Genomic DNA, 19,025 nt, shown 5'->3' with positions numbered 1-19,025 from the left:
TCCGGATCTGTTCAATATCTTCGTCAATGATTTAGATAATGGCATACAGAGTACACTTATAAGTTTTCAAATGAAACCAAACTGGGAGGAGTTGCAAATGCTTTGGATGATAGGATTAAAATTCAAAATAATCTGGACAAACTGGAGAAATGGTCTGAAGTAAATAGGATGAAATTCAATAAAGACAAATGCAAAATACTCTATTTAAGAAGGAACAATCAGTTGCACACATACAAAATGGGAAATGACTGCTTAGGAAGGAGTACTGCAGAAAGGGATTTCGGGGTCATCGTGGACCACAAGCTAAATATGAGACAACAGTGTAACGCTGTTGCAAAAAAAGCAAACATCCTTCTGGGATTTATTAGCAGGAGTGTTGTATGCAAGACAGGAGAAGAAATTCTTCCGCTCTACTCTGCGGCTGATTAGGCCTCAACTGGAGTATTGTATCCAGTTCTGGGCAATACATTCCAGGAAGGATGTGGACAAGTTGGAGAGAGTCCAGAGAAGAGCGACAAAAATGCCTGGCTGTGGGCAAGGAGCAGGGGCTGACCCCAAGAGGAGGTGGTTCCCAGCTGGCTGGAGGGTTCATGGCTGTTCCTGCTCCAAGCGGCCGCTCCTCATGATCCATGGCTGTTGGGCCTCCTGGAGTATCGGCCCTGCTGCCACACGGACCGGAGCTGGGTGGTGCCACTCTGTTTCCACCTGGACAGTGCTGTGATCTGGACCAGCATAGGTAAGAGCCGGGCTGAGCACGAGTGCATCCCTCTGCCCAGCACTGGTGGTCCCTGCATCCTTCCTTCGTTCCCGGGCTGGGGGTGACTGTGAGGTGCACCGGGTTACTGCGGGGTGCCTGGTGCAGGGCTTCCAGGTGATGACAGGGTTGTTGCCAGGTGTCCTGTTTTTGACCAGAATGTCCAGTCAAAAAGGGAAATTGTCAGCATCTGGGTAGGGGGAGGGGCCTCAGAGGTAGAGGGGGGAGGGGACGGAGCCTCAGGGGAAGGGGCGGCACAGGGCGGTTCGGATTTCAGGGATTAGAAAGTTGCCAACCCCAGGCGATGGGCTCCAGGCACACAGCGGGCTGCTGAGGGGCAGGGTGTTGGCGGGGACCGGCTGTGGCACCTGCCTGGTCCCGTCGCCCCCTCGCTGGCCCCGGTCCCCGCTGAGGCGAGGGGCCGCGCACGCCTTGCGGTGCCCCTCCCCTGAGGGATGCGAGGCGGCCTGGGGAAGCCAGGCTGCGGGCTCAGCCCCTGGCCTGATTTCCCATTTGATCCGTCTGAGGGGACGACGGCTTGCCGGCCTGGTGGGCGAGGCGGGAGGGAGCACTATGAACCTGCATGTTGCCGGCACCCAGTGCCCAGAGGCAAAACAAGAGCAGGGATTCGTTGCCCGGTGTGTGTCACCCAGTAAACACAATGGGGTGGAGAAGCAGAAAAGTTTATTTCAAATTCCAAAGAAAGGTACAGGGAGAGAAATCTCAAATCCTGCACCCCAGAGCAGGTCATTACACACACTTTTATATTCCTTAATGCTACTGCACTACACATCAGCCAATCAAAGCTTTGCACAAATACTCTGCCTTCCTTATATGGGTAACAACAATGTTTATTTCCTGCAACCTCTAACAAGCATTCGTAGCAACTTAAACAACCAGCACATCCTGTCTGGCCTTGTAACTGTCTCTCCTGTTATCTTTAACTTGGCGTCAGCAAACCTTACACTATAAGGCATTATCTATGGCTGCAACATTGTTTTAAGAGCAAAAGATCTTACTCAAACCAGCCAGGCCTGAGTTCTATTAAGGGGGGTTGAAAAGAAGCCCTTAGGCCTTCAGCAGGGAGACCTCCTCGACCCTTATGGACTTCCATCCCCTCGACTTAACTAGTGGCCATGCCCTGGGGTCTCCAACAAGCATATATTTATAGTGAGGGGGGGGCCCAATGTAAAGGTTCGGCCACCCCCCAAGTAGGTTGAGTCACACCCCCCCCCCCCCACCGGGCAGGTCCCGCCCTTACCCCGTTACTCCTGCCTCTCTCCATGGGGTGCAGAGTGCAGTTCACCTGGTCTCCGAGGTCACTTGACTGGCTCAGGTCCAGCCAGCTGCCGCACAGAGAGGGGGCTGGCAGCACCACTGTGACCGAGAATGGGGCTGATTCTGAGTCAGCAGGAAACCCACACGCAGGAGTGGGGCAGCCCCGACCCAACCCCTAGCTCATGGAGGTTGGGTGCTTTCCAGTCGTGGCTTCCAAGGCTGCCCCCTGGCTATGGACACCTGGCATTAGCCACCCTGTGACCATGGTTAAATTCCACACACACACACACACACACACTGCCAGGTCCCTGTGCAAGGTCTGAACAAACACCAGGGTGAACCCACAGTGGGCCCAGCGCTGCAAGCCTCTGGTAGGCACGGAATTTGTCCTCCAAATGTGGCCCTGTTCTCCTGGCTGGAGCTGCCCCCCAAATATTGAAGTCAAACTATGCCTATACAGGGGGGCCCTTCTTCCTACCCAAAGAGGAAGTGGTAGCAGCTGCGCTTTTGTAGTGTTGCTGCTTATGTTCCACCCCAGAGCTGGCTGCATGTCTGCAATGCGTGAGTGGGTCTCTGTAGAATGAGGTTTGGGGGATTCTACTGGATAAAAGAGGCCATGTACACGTAAGATGTCATTACCCATCTCTTTCCCAAACCAGTGTTCAGCTGTCTTCATAGTCAACTCCAAGCAGAGCCCTAACACGCAGGGTGAAGTCCTGCACACTGTGTGTGCACTTTTCCACCTGCCCAATTTAGGTATGTAAATCCCTGGTACACACGTCAGTTGTGGGGATTTGCACACTATTTTGTGGACACGTGCAATATGGACGACACGTGCATGCACTCTGCTGAGGGTTTGACCCACACTTTTTCACGTAGATGTCGATATGAACACCAGCCCAGCAGGAGAGACCTGGGTTAATCTACATTCACCATTTGCTGTGACCCTCTAGGCCCCAAAGCAAATGTGCCGCGATAATGACCCAAGTCTCTCAACTGCCACCGAGTAAAGTCACCAGGGTGTGTGTCATTAGGAGGTATAAATACTCTCCCCCAGTTGATCTCAGCTGAGTGCAGAGTCCTGCAGTTTGTGTGTGACTTCAGCATGTGCTGAGAGGGAAGAAGACGCAGCCAGGGTTCAGGTGAGCTGGGGCAGTTTATATTAAAGCTAATCAAGGAACTTTCTAAATAGGAGATTTTAAAAAGAAATGGAAAGCTTTGGGCCAAATCTGCTGTCAGTCAAACTGGTGTAAAACTGGAATGATTCTGGATTTAGGCCCGCATAAGTGAGAGTAGAGTGAGGTTGGTCATTTAGAAGGGAACTATTTAATTCCATCAAAAACCAAACAACCAAAAAAAGTACAGGAAGAAACAAGTGAGTATTCCAAAATATCAGGGATGTTCAGGTTACACACAGCACAGAGCCATAGTTCTCTCCCCTGGTACAATTGCACTGTGAGAGACTCTTTATTCTGTAATTCTGTTATCATGACAGGTTTCAGAGTAGCAGCTGTGTTAGTCTGTATTCACAAAAAGAACAGGAGTACTTGTGGCACCTTAGCGACGAACCAATTCATTTGAGCATAAGCTTTCGTGAGCTGCAGCTCACTTCATCGGATACATAAAGTGGAAAATACAGTGAGGAGATTTATATACACACAGACCATGAAAAAATGGGTGTTTATCATGCACTGTCTAAGGAGAGTGATCACTTAAGATGAGCTATTACCAGCAGGAGAGTGCGGGGGGGGGGGGGAGAGAAAACCTTTTGTAGTGATTATCAAAATGTGCATCTTTTAGCAGCAAAGTACACCAGGTAGGATACTTGTAATCAAGTGGGGTTCATAAGTCGTTACTTGTAATGACATTCTAAAAACTCTAAATGATTTTGCACAGAAAAATATCAGGGTTTGTATGATTAGTGTTATTGCAACATGACTGATGAACTCAACAAAAGGTCAGTCCACTTCTTCCAGAACTGAGACTGCCCCTACTATGTATGTAGTTTACAGGGTCTGCTCATTCCATGAGTTAGGTTTTATTGAAAGGAAAGACATTGAGAATTGCAAATGATGCCACAACAACACAACCTGTCAGGTTCCAACGGCCAGGATGGAGTCTGGTCTGCTGCTGGCCATGGCCTTCGACAGGTACGTGGCCATCTGCAACCCCCTGAGATACGCCACCATCCTGACCAATTCAATGATAGCGAAGATCGGGTTGGCGGCTTTGGTCTGGGCTGTTCTGTTCATGGTCCCTCTGCCCTTCCTCGTCAGGAGGCTGCCATTCTGCCAGTCCCATGTCATCTCCCATTGCTGCTGCGATCACATGGCTGTGGCAAAGCTGGCTTGTGCCAGCACTATGATCAATAACATCTATGGGATCATCGTAGCTCTCTTCATTGTGGGGCTGGATTTGCTGTTCATCGTCCTGTCATACATCAAGATCCTAAGGACTGTCTTAAGCCTGGCATCCCAGGAAGAGCAGCTCAAGGCTTTCGGCACCCGTGCTTCCCGCCTTTGCTCCATCTTAGTGGTCTATGTACCAGGGGTTCTCTCTTCAGTAACTCACAGGTTCAGCCACCAAATCGCCCCGTACGTACATGTCCTGATGGGCACTTTCTACCTCCTCTTTCCTCCCATGATGAACCTCATCATGTACGGTGTGAAAACCAAACAGATTCGTGACCGGGTGCTTCTCCTGTTCCGAAGGAAAAGCTTCTAGCCTGCACCTTGTGTGGAGTCTAGTGCTGGGAAATGCATCAGCAAGTGCCCCACCCCCCTAATGCACAGGGATCATTAGTGCTGATGTATCTTTCTGCAGCATCTTGCATCTTGAACAATTTTAAAGCTCTTCACAAACCATGGCGTGAAAGGTCTGTACATGCTGGTGTGGGAATGATGTCACCTTTGCATGGGGTGCAGCATATAGTCCCCGTGCTCTGCCTGAGGTGGTCACCATAGAAGTTACACTTGGCTGTGCTCCTGCCTCATTTGTCCATCACTAGCAAGAGGGCCAGGCCTGCTCACTCCTTGCCTGTAGGGAGGTTAAGTGTCTTACCTAACCTCACCCAGCAGCCCAATGACCCAACTAGGAAATGATCCTAGGTTTCTGGTATCCCAGTGCAGTGCTCTATCCACTAAGCCCTGCTGTCTCCACGACAATGATATTTTTTCAATTTTAATAAGCTGATTTCCTGGCTTGTAATGCATGTGACATGGGGTTTCTCTCATAGCCAGTTCCCTACCCTATTATCTTTCAGTCTAACTGAGAAGTCTTGAACTTCAATACAGTTCAGCACCTGAGTTTTGGCTGAAATAAGGCCCAGCCCAATTCTTATGAAATCAGTGACCTGAAGAAGAACTCTTCAAACACAGCTCAGATCTCATATTACTTTGGCCCTGTACACCCAGCTTTCTCATCCAGGGGTGGCCAACCTGCACCTGAGAAGGAGCCAGAATTGACCAGCGCCCATTGCCAAAGAGCCACAGTAACACGTCAGCAGCCCCCCGTCAGCTCCCCCACCTGCCTGCCAGCAGCCCTGCTGATCCGCACCGCCCCCTCCTTCCCCAGCCTCCTGCGGCGTGCAGGAGACTCTAGGCGGGAAGGGGTGGAGTGAGGGCACGGCAGGCTCAGGGGAGGGGGCGGGAAGGGGTGGAGTGGGGGCAGGGCCTGGGGCAGAGCCTGGGGGTGAGCCGTGAGCGCCCCCCGGCACACTGGAAAGTTGGCGCCTGTCGCTCCAGCCCCGGAGTCGGTGCCTGGACAAGGAGCCGCAGATTAACCTCTGAAGAGCCGCACGGGGCTCCGGAGCCACAGGTTGGCCACCCCTGCTCTAACCTCTGAGAACCGAACGTCTCTGCCCTACCCCTTCCCCCGAGGCCCCCCCCCACCTGTATCTCCCCCACTCCCGTCGCTCACTCCCCATCCCCCATGACTCACCTGCCACCTGCAGAGCCGGGCTGGGAGGGTCTGACGCGGAGTCTACCTGCCTGTCCAATCAGAGTGCTGGGGTGGGAAATCGGGGCACAGCAGGGGGGACCAGACAGGTGCAAGCCCCAGCCCCGGCCAGCGCCGGTACCTACTTTGGTCCGGGAGCAGCCTGGTCGCTCCCGGCTCCAGCCCCGGCTGCTGCTCTTCCCGCCCGCTGGTGGCGGAGGCGGGTTACTGCAGCAGTGTTGTCCGGACGCTGACAGTTTCCCTTTCCGACCGGACCTTCTGGTCAAAAACCGGAAACCTGGCAACAGCCCTGTCACCACCTGGCAGCCCTGCCGCAGACACCCCCCAGGAACCGGGTGCACCCCACAGTCACCCCCTGCCCGAGAATCAAGGAAAGGACACAGGGGCCACCAGTGCTGGGCAGAGGGACTGGGCCCAGCTGTTACCTATGTTGGTCCAGATCATGGCATTGTCCAGGTGGAAGCAGAGTGACACAGTCCAGCCCCGGTACCTGGGGGGCAGCAGGGCTGTTACTCCAGGGGGCCCAACAGCCATGGATCATGGGGTGTGGCTCGCAGCAGGAACAGCCATGAATCCTCCACTCACCTGGGAACCACCTCGTCTCGGGGCCGGCCCCTTCTCCTCGCCCACCCCCAGCAGCTGCGCTTTGCCCTCTGCCACCCACCAGAGATCCTGGGCTCCTCCGGACCTGGGTGGGGGCCATCGCCAGACACCACCCCACCAGCATGGGGGCTGGGGCCGGCGCCTGGCACAGGACTCCTCATCGCTGTCCACTTCCCAGTTGTACATGGCAGTGCTGGGTGCCTTGCAACTGGGAGGGGCCTGCCCAGCTTGCGGGCTGTGACTCGAGCTGTTTGTGGGGGGTGGCTAAACCTTTAAATTGTTCCCCCCATTAGTAGCCTATGCAGTTTGGGCGCCAGCACCCCCCATATTCCTTGAAACTCGACCCATGCCCCCCTGGCGCTGTGGGGAAAGGGCCTCAGGCAGGGGTGAGGAGCCACGGCGGAGCTATGTCATGGAGGATGAGGGACCATTTCTCTTTATGCTACCCCAGAGACTGCCATTTTCCAGGGAAAATGGGCCACAGGATCTCTGCAGTGATGTCTATGGGAGGTTATTCCAACTATCTGGAATTGTTGATAAATTGTATTGTTTGACCATGCTTTGATTCATTATTTTCTTATGAAATATACTCAAGATCCCAAATAACCAGTGTCAGTCAGGTGTATTAATATGGAGCAGGAAAAAGATTTGATACGATACCAGTCTCTAAAGAGCCGTCCAGTATGCTCCCCCCAGGTACAAATTTCAGCTGCTATTATTTATATGATTTTACAAGTTACACATGTTGACAAGTTTCCTATCTGCTTGTGCCAATGCTTAGTTAAGTAAATGCAAGGTATTTGGGGATACTAAGGATAAGTGAATGAACAGGATCATGGTATAGGCCGTTTCAGCAATATCACTGTTAAGACCATAAGAACGGCCATAGTGGGTCAGACCAAAGGTCCATCTAGCCCAGTATCCTGTCTGCCGACAGTGGCCAAAGCCAGGTGCCTCAGAGGGAATGAACAGAACAGGGAATCATCAAGTGGTTGTCGCCCATTCCCAGCTTCTGGCAAACAGAGGCTAGGGTCACCATCCTTGCCCATCCTGGCTAATAGCCACTGATGGACCTGTCCTCTATGAACTTATCTAGTTTTTTTTTTAACTTATCTAGTTCTTTTGTTACAATATTTGTGGTTAATGTTACTGGTAGTTAATGCATGCTACTCGTATATACATGGTGCAGATAATACATATTATGAACATGATGTATATCTATATGCTATCCTGCATATATTAGTCAACAGGAACAAGGGTGATAACAAAGTAGAGCAAGACTTTTTCATGAGTATTTTATACACACACACACACACAGACAATACTCTGTTTCATTGATTTATTGTCAGTATCAGAAAGTGAACTTTAAATACTTTGTGCCTGAGATCGCTCTGGTTAGGATTTGGGGAGGTTCGAAGTGCACTTTGAGGCAGAGCCACCCTTCCTCGTCCCCCCTTTCTCATCCTGGTGCATTGTGCTGCTGTGCGGTAGGGTTAAACCACTGGGGACAGACTCTCAAATGTTCAGACACCACAACTAAGGCCAGATTTCCAAAAAAAAAAAAAAGGTTGACACCCAGCAGCATCCCTGGATCCCTGGTGGCACGTTTGGGACAGAAGAGCCCAGCAGTCAGCACTTCTTCTGAGGCCTAAATGGCCCCGGGTGTGTTTCTCCATCTCAGAGCTGACTGAACTTCAGCGGCAGATACAGCATTTGTTCCTGCAGCATGGACGTCCTTGGCTGTGGCTGGGTGTGTCAGTAATAAAGCCAGATTCCAGCAAAGCTAGAGAAGGTGCAAGGAGCCCTCACACTCCTCTTCACACTCCACAAACAGGGCCGATTGAGGACAAGGTGAAGGCCAAGATCACCTTCCGGCCAGCAGCGCTAAGCTTGTGTAGGGGACAGTATATGGCTCCCTAGGAGTCAGAGGTGGAGTTCCCATCCCAGAATACACAAAGCCCCCAAAACCATGCTGTCTAAGTTACTCAGAAAACCTCTCCTGCTTCCTCTGCTTCCTGATTGCTCAGCAGCCCCCCCCTGCTCAGCCTAGAAGCTTTTCCCTCGGAACAGGAGAAGCACCCGGTCACGAATCTGTTTGGTTTTCACACCGTACACGATGGGGTTCATCATGGGAGGAAAGAGGAGGTAGAAATTAGCCAGCAGGATGTGTACGTGTGGGGCGACATGGCGCCCGAACCTGTGTATTGTTGAGGAGAGGACCACAGGGATGTAGAATACTAAGATGGCGCAAAGGTGGGAGCCACAGGTGCCAAAAGCCTTGAGCTGCTCTTTCTTGGATGCCAGGCTTAACACAGCCCTTAGGATCTTGACATACGATAGGGAGATGAACATCAGATCCAGCCCTGCAATGAAGAGAACTACCACGATCCCATAGACATTATTGACCCTGGTGCTGGCACAGGCCAGCTTCACCATGGCCATGTGCTCACAGTAGCAATGAGAGATGACATGGGACCCACAGTAGGGCAGCCTCCTGACGAGGAAGGGGAGGGGGACCACTAGCAGAACAGCCCGGGCCAAAGCTGCCAGCCCGATCTTTGCTATCACTGAATTGGTCAGGATGGTGGCGTACTTCAGGGGGTTGCAGATGGCCATGTACCTGTCGAAGGCCATGGCCAGCAGCAGAGTAGACTCCAGGGTGGAGAACGAGTGAAGGAAAAACATCTGCACCAGGCAGACGTTAAAGCTGATCTCCCTGGAATTAAACCAGAAGATGCTCAGTATTTTCGGCACGGTGGTTGTGGATAAACCCAGGTCGATGATGGCCAGCATGGCGAGGAAATAGAACATGGGCTGATGGAGGGAGGGCTCTGTCTTGATAACATACAAGAGAGTGCAGTTTCCTAGAAGGGCCACGGTGAACATTGAACAGAAGGGGATGGAGATCCAGGGGTGCAGAGCTTCCAGTCCTGGGATGCCTGTCAGGAAGAACACTGATGGATCAGAGCCTGTGCCGTTAGGAGCTGACAGGTTGCCCTGCAGGAGCATCCTCTGTAAGTTTCACAACAACGTCTGTCCTGTCAATAAAACATATCAGATGAGATGAACAGATACTGTACACGTATGAGATGCCACACTCCACTCTGGCTCATGGGGTGCAACTCCTTTGGGAATGGATGACAAGGTCTGGAGCTGATAGAAACATTGCTTGGGTGGTAAATATCGAGGAGCTCAAATTAACGAAAGCCTGGATCCAGGGGTGTAAGGACAAAGTGATAAGATATCAGCTACTGCAGGGCTCTTGAACCTGGCAGGCAAAGGCAAAACAAGTGCTAGTGGCTGGAAGTTGAAGCCTTCAGAGTGCAAACTGTGAATAAGATGCAACTGTGCTACTGGAACTAAGATGGAATTAACCAGTTCAAGAGAACCGTCACAGGCTTAGTAACTTCCCCGGGGCTCAGGGTCTTTCAATAAAGATTGGATGTTCTCAGAGAGATGTTCCAGCTCAACCACATGTTACTGAGTTGCATGCAGGAATCATTGGGTGGATTCTTTGGCCTGTGACATGCAGGAGGTCAGGCTTGATGGCCATAATGGACCCTTCTTGCCTTAGAAATCTGCCACTCTATTATGTCAGCATCCACTTCTGTCACATCTGGAGTTGGCGCTACACATCAGATCTGTGACACCAACCCTTTTCTTCAGAAGACTTTCCAGTTTTCCCTGCATGCCTTTGCATTACCTTTTCTGTTATGGGCATTTCTTTCAGTGCCATCACCATGGTACCTGAGCACCTGGGGAAGACACAATGAACTTCGTACTCCATTTACATCTGCAGCTTTCAGATTTCAAATTATTTATTTTGCTATTTTGGAGAATTAGGCACTTGTGCAAGATCAACCCAGATTAGCCCCAACCCACAAAACATATCAAGCAAATCAGCCAAAACCAAATAGTCTAGAACGTAGCAAAACCCTTCCCTCCCTCAGACAGCGACCCACCCCATGACTCCTACACTTGCCAGGTGAGAAGTTGGGACAGTAGATATGGGCTTTGCAGCATGGTTAGGGTCTCTCTGACCAAGGCTGAGTAGGGACTGAATTCCAGGGGAAGCACTCTGACCCCAGCCCTCTGTCTCTTACGCTGGGAAGTAGGCAGGGGAAGGGGGAAAACTCATTGCCTTTGTTGCCAAACCCTCTCCTCTCCCCAGCTCTATCAGCTGACAACACCTCCAGCCTCGCACTCACTCAGGGCTACAACCTGGCAGACGTCTTTGACCCTCCGACCTGCGTGTGCAGGCCCTATCCAAGTCCTCTCACCTCACGCTCCATCATGTTCCTAAGATCCAACCCTTCTATCTATACAACAAAAATTCTCCTCCATCTCCAACCCCGGGTCATCTCCAGCCTTGGTTCTGGCAACTTCCTCCACTCTGGTCCACATGCCCCTTCTCGCACACCTAAAGTACAAAATCCCTCCACAGGCTCCTTGTTCTCATCCTCGGGGCCCTTCACAGCTCCATCTCCTTACTAATTCACTCAGTTCCCTTCTCGTATTGTCTCCTCTCCCCTCCACTCTTTCCAGGGACAGACTGCACACCTGTCTGCTTCTCCCACGCTGCCTCCAGGTATAGAACAGCCTCCCTGAACTGGACTGGTCTGCATTCCTGCTTCACTCCCATCCTCAGGACTAATCGGCCAAGGAACAAGGGATCATTGACTAGAGGTGATGTGCATGTATTTAACATCACAGATGCATATAATGGTAGGAGAAAATGGTCTATATTTTGGTTTGTATTCCTTTGTCTCCCCCTCCGTATGTTACAGAGGGCTTAATTTTGATGAAGAAAAGTCTCTGTGTGCACGCATGCATGTCTGAGTGTGTGCGTGTGTGTACAGCGCCTTGCACATTCTGAGTGATATCGGAAGGTCAATAATTCTCAATATTTAGAGAATGTACAAAACCACCCCAAACTTCCCAATCATTTGGTGGCGGAATTTTAACACATGGCTCCTGGCTCCATCCTGTCATTAGCTTGTAGGCCTTTCCACCTTTGTTTGCACCGACAATGATCTGCCAGCAGGAATGTGGGAATGGAGGCCTTTACACACCTGATTTGTGGGGGCAGTTATTTCCAGGTGCAAACTGTGCCTTGAGAAAGGAAGGCCAGGTTTCTTCAAAAAAGCAAACCTCAAATGTAATCCTCATAGTCTCTTGCACATAAACTGCACTCCATAACCCCTTTCAGAATCCAGGCACCTTAACAGAAAGGAACTAAGACCAACGCTGAAGTCAAGAGAGGTAATCTGCCTGTGAAATGTCTAAAGAGCCACTTGGCACCACATTCTCAATCTTGGGTGTTGAAAGTATTTGCCTTCATCCACGCTTGGGCACCTAGCTTGATTTTTAGGAGGTGCTGAACACCCATCAGCTCCCATTGAAAACCAGACCACTCACTGAGGGGAAAACCAGGTAAGTCATGAAGGTGAAAACCCAGATCATTCATTCTAAATATAGACTATAGATGCCTAGCAATAGGCACCTGTAGCCAGACAGACAGCCCCCCCACCCCAGACCAGCATTGCTGGAAACACAGGAGGAAGCCGGAACAGGGCACTTAACATATATTCCAGCCCAGCCTTTGAAGCTGTGAAAGCACAGGTGTGCTGCTACAATGTGCCTCTGGGAACAGATACAACGATTAAGCTCACAGCAGGCAGAGGCCCTGTGACAGACATGGCTCTTAGCCCCTACTAAATAGCGTGATGCACACACCCCAACATCCTAGGTGGGAAAATATTTACCCTGATAAAAGAAATGTCCAGTAGTCGAAACTTATTGTTTCTCTCCCTTGCAAGTGTAAACTACTCTTGCGAAAGCTGGCGTCGCCCAGACAGACCAGCCTCAATTTGGCATAAGAAAGGAGAAAGAGAATAAAGGAGTACAGAGGTATAAGTAGGGGACCTACAGCACCATGATTTTTGAGTGCTTTTCACTATCTATCTGCTGGTCAGATATGTGACAGCCTCCCAAGGCTTCTGCAGCTAAGAGGGTCCCTACGCCTTGTCCCTTATTCGTCTTTCCGCGGAATTGAGTGACCGATCCTGGCTTGGCACCGCTGGAATCGAGAGATGCAAGGAGGGTAAGAAGCACCCACACCTGATCTCCTATCTTTAGTGTACACATATTTTGAAATAGAGCTCTATACTTTGTTTTCTTTCTTTGGGATTGTGGCTTCAGTTTTGTAACTTGTTTGTGTGTGTAACATCTCTACATTTAAATAAGTAGGCACTAGCAATTTTGTAACCACATGATTAGAATCTAGCTTAATAAATTTTGGTAACCATTTGTGCATAAGCCTGACTTGTTTTCTCTTGTTTACTGTAAAGCAGCCAACACAATTAAAGAACCTCAGCCGTTTTGGCTCTAAAGCCTGGCCATTAGGTGAGAGTACTTAGAGCCCAGCGTTGAGTTGTGCCGCCTCCATGGGGCAAACTCTTGGGGCACCTGTCAGTCAATCCTGGCTGCCCGCTGCGAAGGAGCTCTGAGCTCTAGCAGTTAAAGTCACGGGTGGTTAGGACCTTGGGGCATCCGTCAGCCTAGCCCGGGCTGCCCGCCGCGAAGGGACAGTGCGTCCTAGCGGTTAAAGTCATGGATGGTATAAACGGGCATAGCTGGCACCTCACCAAACATCCTTGGCCGTCGGCGAACAGCACCCAAGCTGGATCAGGTCGGGCACAATACGAATGGGCAGATGAAATAGGAAATTAAAATATACAGCAGCAGAATTTGGATCAGGTTTTGAACTTGCCCAGAATGTGGGTGTGTTTGGATCTGAGGTTCTGCTTCAGACCCGTCTATGGCTACAGAACAGTCCAATTCCTTTGCCCTCACAAATCGGATTCCATGGGCCAACTCACCAGAATCCTGCAGCGCTCCCCTCCTTTCCCAGGGCGTCAGTCTCTCTCACGGGCTGTGTGAGGTCTACATGCTCACCCGCAGCTGCCTGCCTTTGGAGGATTTATAGCCAGAGTGAGAGAACTCACCTCCTCCCCACAGGGGGGTCTCGCAGTTCAGCTGGGAATCTCTGCTTCCACTTTGTCCTCCCCACCCATCTCTGGCAGACAGAGTTCACTCTTTCTTTTCAGACTTGGGAGAATAGAAACTGTTCCTGCATCATGGGTATGAGAGAGAGAAAAGTCATTTTCGGTCCCTCCTAGACCAAAATCCCTCAGCCATTGCAGAACTGATCACTACAGCAGATTCCCCAGTGCTCTCCCAGTCTCTAAATAATCCAAGCAATGAACCCTCCACTACTTCCCTTAGGAGGCTTTATCCACCCCAGCAAGACCATTACTGCCCGGAGTACCTCCTCTGGCTACACAAGAGGGTCACCCTGGCCAGACAAGTCAACTTCTGCTCCTTTCTGGCTGAATATTTCACAGTCCCCGGTCACTACGAATACAAGCTAGCTACTGAACGCCACTCACAGGGAGAGGCCTCAGGAGTTTGAAAAGGCAATACAGCCTCATAAATATTTACTCCACAGCCGGCCTCCTTATGTTTTTATGTTTAGTTTGCATTGGGATAGTGCTCAGAGGCCTCAGCCTGGAAACTGAGTCCCGTCGTGCCAGGTGCTGTACACATGTGTAAGGAAAAGGTGCCCTACAGAGTTTCCAATCTGTGTCGGTGTTACAGTTCCCGGGAGCAGTGAACTCACCGAGGAGAAGAAATCTCCCCTCATTTCAGCCCCACATGCCCCTGAGGCATTCAGTGACCCTGTGAACAATGCAGACCAATGGGGAGACATTTGGTGCAACGAGTGGATTCTCTTGACTTTAAATAAGTCTACACTGAAAACAAACCAAAACATGGCAGCGTCTCAGAACCCAGGTCAATTGAGTCCGGCTCGTGGGGTTCAGGCCACGGCACTCAGAAGAGCAGTGAAGATGTTCCCGCTCAGACTGAAGTCTGGGCTCTGGGCCTTCCCCCTTCACTGGCTTTCAGAGCCCCGGTTCCAGCCCGATCAGAAATGGCTACACTGCTATCTTTAGCCCTGTACCGTGAGCCCAGGTATGTTCCCCCAGACTCTGAGACTTGCTCCCCGGGGGAGGAGGGGGTGCGGTGTAGACGTACCCTGAGAAGAGGCACTTTCATGGCTGTGCTGGCACTTCCTGACTGCATCCACCTGCCAATCTGGCCAGGCAGCCATTCTTCTGAGATTTCAGCTCTTCCCTTTCTAGCTGGACCCCAGAAGGGACGAGGTGCAGTGAAAAGAAAACGTAATTCAGTGGGGTGGAGTTCCCTCGGCTTTTCCAAACCTTCCAAAAGACTTGGTTGATTTTAAACTTGGGACCAAGATTTGGGGGATTTCTTATCCCTAGTGGAAATTCCAGTAGACTCCATGGGAATCCTTGAACTGGTCTTTCCCTCCTCTCTGTGGATGTCTTCTGGTCTGTGTCGATTTTTACTGGTCTCTCTTGGTTTCCACCGGAGGATCTATAGCTGAAGGATCCAGTAGATCTCTTACAAATCTTAGTCTGCCACTTATAACCAGGTGAAAATTTGCAACAGGAATTTCCACTAGAGATTCCGGCACTCCTGGGCTGGGTATATGTCGCCAGCACTGAAATGCAGCCACATATCGGTTTGACTGTGACAGTCATTGGGCACCAGCTACACAGCATGCCTGGTTAGCACAGAAAGTGTCGGAGATTGTCACATCCACTATCAAAGTTGGAATTCACTCAAGATACCAGGCTTCCCCCAGCCCCAGTCTTGCTGAACGTGAGCTCTTCAAGATACTGCACAGCTATGATAATAGAGTAGGGCAGGGCTATTCTTCCCATTTTGCAGCTTAGGAATGGAGAGACCGAGGGACTTGCCCAAGGTCACCTGCGGCCAAGTCAAGAATAGAACGCAGGCCTCCAAAATTACTGCCCTAACCACTGGGTCGTTCTCTCGTTACAGCTACTGTGCTTCTCCTCAGCTGGGAATGTCACCAAGCTGCCAGCTGAGGTAGTGGGATCTGTGTTCCAGGGGGTAGAGTGGAAGGTGGCTAATGCAACCATAGAGCTCTGCCTTGCATCCACCATCCCACAGAGGAGACAGCAACGGAGTTGCAGAATTGTCTGCTTTTCCCTGGTCTAGAGGTGGACCTGACTAGAAATGCTCTTTTCCTGCTGCTAGAACATAACGGTTTACGTGCCTTGCCAGGCAGGAACCTAGAAGTCCCCAGACAAGATCCATCTAGTCCAGAATGTTGCCCTCATCGCTGGCCAGTACCCAAGGCTGCAGAGGAAGGTTCAAGATACAGTGCAGAGGACAGTTTTGGAATGACTTGCCCACAGAAGAAGTCTTTCCTTCTCCCTGCAGTTAGTGGCACAAACGAAAGAACCCAGAAGAAGTTCCCACATCTCTTTGTTTTTCTGTAGGACCTGTGAGGCCTTTGTGTCCTGCATGCTGGGGCAGCCTCACAGCCAGACGGAAAAAGCAGGTCCCTTCCCGTTCCTGCATGACACTTCATCTGAATATCTGACTCACGTTTGATTCCGAATATGGAAAGGACCCAACAGCTGCAGCCAAACCACCTTGGTCCAGGATCTCCTCATATCGCACAGAACAAGCTATTCTGAGCTTTGGGGAACCTGTCTCTGAATGGATCTCCTGATCTTAGGCCACCGGGGGGAACCACCAATTTGTGGGACCTTTTTGGACTGAGTGTGGGGCAGTGTTCTCTGCGGATGTGTATACGTATTTATAAGTGTCCTGCCTCCCGTGCCGACTTGTAAGCAATTTGGGCAGGGCAAAATCAGTGCACTGTTCTTTGGCCCAAGTTTCCAGAATAAAAGCAACCTCTAACTCAAAACAAACAACAGAAGAACAAAAGAACGGCCATACTGGGTCAGAACAAAGGTCCATCAAGCCCAGGATCCTGTCCTCTGACAGTCGCCAATGGCAGGTGCCCAAAGGGAATGAACAGACAGGTCATCGTAAAGTGATCCATGCCCTGTCACCCAATCCCACCTTCTGGCAAACAGAGGCTAGGGACACCATTCCCGCCCATCCTGCTAATAGCCATTGATGGACCTGTCTTCCATTCATCTATCTAGCTCCCTTTTGAACCGTGTTATCGTATTGGCCTTCACAACACCCTCTGAGAAAGGGTTCCAGGGGTTGACAGGGCGTTGTGTGAAAAAATACTTGCTAGTGTTTGTTTTAAACCTGCTACCTATTAATTCATTCATTAATAAAATAGAACACCATTTAAGGGATGTTCTAACCCTATCGCTAGTGTCTGTGGGAGCTTCAATACCTTGTAGTTCTCAATAAAAGCACGCTTACTTGTATGGATCTTTCCTCAGCCAGAACTGCTGTGTTCCCACTCATTTCTTCCTGACACCGCCTGGAGCGAAGCAGTTAAGCTAAACTGCTTTGGGTTCTGCTTTGGGTAACCCTCTCTTAACTTCATATTCAAACCTAAACAGAGCCCTGAACAAGCAGGGACAAGTCTTCAAACGTCATAGACACTTTTGCACACGCACCCCCTAGTTGTGCAGATCCCCTCATGCAGACAGGCCTTTGGGGTATTTGCACACTTAAACTAGGCACACACACACACGCACACACACACACAAAGACATACACACACACACACTTGCACTTCCCTCTTGGAGATCAATCCCATACTATTGAATGGAGATGTAGCTATTAAGCCAAGGGCCTGTAAAATAGGAATGGGTTAATTTACTGCTACTCTTTGTGGCTATTCCCTGTGCCTGATCGCAGAGTTTCCTCTGTAATGAAGAAAGGCTCTGAATTCCCAGCTGGGGGAGGAAAGAGGATTTCTTTAACAGGTATAAATACCCCCATGCGGGTTGTCCCGGCAGACTGGAGAATCACACAGCTTGGGTGTGACTGTTGCATTCACTGTAGGTGAAGAAGATACAGACGGAACCAGGTGAGTTGGGGCAGTATGGATGTAATCAGGGGCTCTGTTAATGCATAATTTTTAAATACACTGGAAAACTTTGGGCCAAATCCTATTCTCAGTCCCACTGGTGTGAATATAAAGTAGTCGCACTGACTAAAGCAGAGCTACTCTGGATTTACAGCAATTTAACTGAGCAGAATTTGGCTCTTTATGAATGAGCTCTTTAATAACATGGAAAAAAGGCCTTGTGAGAAGGGGAAGTCCTCAGAATTCAAGAAACGCCAACGATAACACAAGCTGAATTCTGCCCCCTTTGGATGAAATTCTTAGGCTTTAGTAAAAAGAAAAGGAGGACTTGTGGCACCTTAGAGACTAACAAATTTATTTGAGCATAAGCTTTCCTGAGCTACAGCTCACTTCATCGGATGCATTGCGAATACAGACGAACACGGCGGCTACTCTGAAACCTGCAATTAGTCTTTCATGATTTGATTGCAAATCATTCCTCAATTAACACAACATCAAACATTCTTTTCTACAGCCTTAGACACACACATGTGTGGCAACACCTTGTCGTCCCCTTTTCGCCCCTGTGGACTTGCACTACTTTTGTCATCACAACAGTCCAGTCTGCATCTCTTTGGTGACTTTGACTTATTTGTATAAATTCACTTCTCTGCAAGGTCTGTTTTTAAATACATTTCAGCAGAGCATTCATGGTCTCCCTGATTTCTTTCCAACCAGCAGCACAGCCTTCCTGCTGTAATACTGATCGGCAGTAAGGTAATTATCGGCCTCACACTGGTGTAAAATGTAGGAAGATCCCCACAACATGAAGGGCTCTGGCGGGTGTTGTGTGACAATTCTGGCATTTCCCAAACCAGAAATACCATCCATCAGCCCAGCATTTCTCATCGCCCTGCTGGATTCCAGGGCAGTGCATGGAGCATAGCAACAGGAGGTAGAAATTTTAATGGGCACTCTCGCTAGCTTTCAGGTTTCTTGCTCGTGAGTAACAGCCCGATACTGCACCTTGGAAGCCAGTGGGAGTTTTTCCACTGCCTTCAGTGGAAGCAGGATCAGAGCCACGGCCTCTTTGTCTCACTTTCCCCATCTCTGGAAGCAGATTAGCACTACTCACGCCTGTCGCCAGAGGAACTATGTACATCCAGGCAGAATGCCCAAGCTGTGCGGCTCAATGGGCCGGGTACGTGCTGCTTCACATGCCGGAGGCTTCGTGGGAAACGCAGGCTACTCGTGGGCGCAGAGCCCTGACAAAGTGGGGCCAAGCTCTCTTCAAACTCTGGCTCTCGGGTGCAGTACTGCTGATAGCAGCAGGGACAGGCAGCCAGAACGCTGCTGCTAAAGGGGCCAGGGACCTCCCGAGAGAACACACTTGCTGTGCTGGGGCATGTATCTGCCATGGCTAAGACCATGTGTCTGCCTGCACTGAGCACATCCAGGGAGGAGACACGTTCCAGCCCATCACTAAGGGACCACATCGGCGGCACAGAGGGGGCAGATAAGAACTAGAGAGGG

General features: G+C 50.4%; 1 protein-coding gene across 1 annotated transcript; it reads right to left on the bottom strand.

Moving 5' to 3' along the window:
* Nucleotides 1-8,638: 8,638 nt before the first annotated feature.
* Nucleotides 8,639-13,721, bottom strand: LOC311513351 (olfactory receptor 52K1-like; the record flags this gene model as incomplete). Its single annotated transcript, XM_084615109.1, has 2 exons — nucleotides 13,600-13,721; nucleotides 8,639-9,630 (listed from the first exon to the last, which is right to left on the bottom strand). Exon 2 carries the CDS (start codon nucleotides 9,599-9,601, stop codon nucleotides 8,639-8,641), a length of 963 nt encoding a protein of 320 aa, XP_084471235.1. The 5' UTR covers nucleotides 9,602-9,630; nucleotides 13,600-13,721.
* Between the last annotated feature and the right edge of the window lie 5,304 nt (nucleotides 13,722-19,025).

This window comes from Lepidochelys olivacea, assembly GCF_965140295.1.
Source record: "Lepidochelys olivacea isolate rLepOli2 genome assembly, chromosome: 1".
In the NCBI taxonomy this organism is placed as follows: Eukaryota; Metazoa; Chordata; order Testudines; family Cheloniidae; genus Lepidochelys; species Lepidochelys olivacea.
This window is presented reverse-complemented; position numbering and strand designations above follow the sequence as displayed.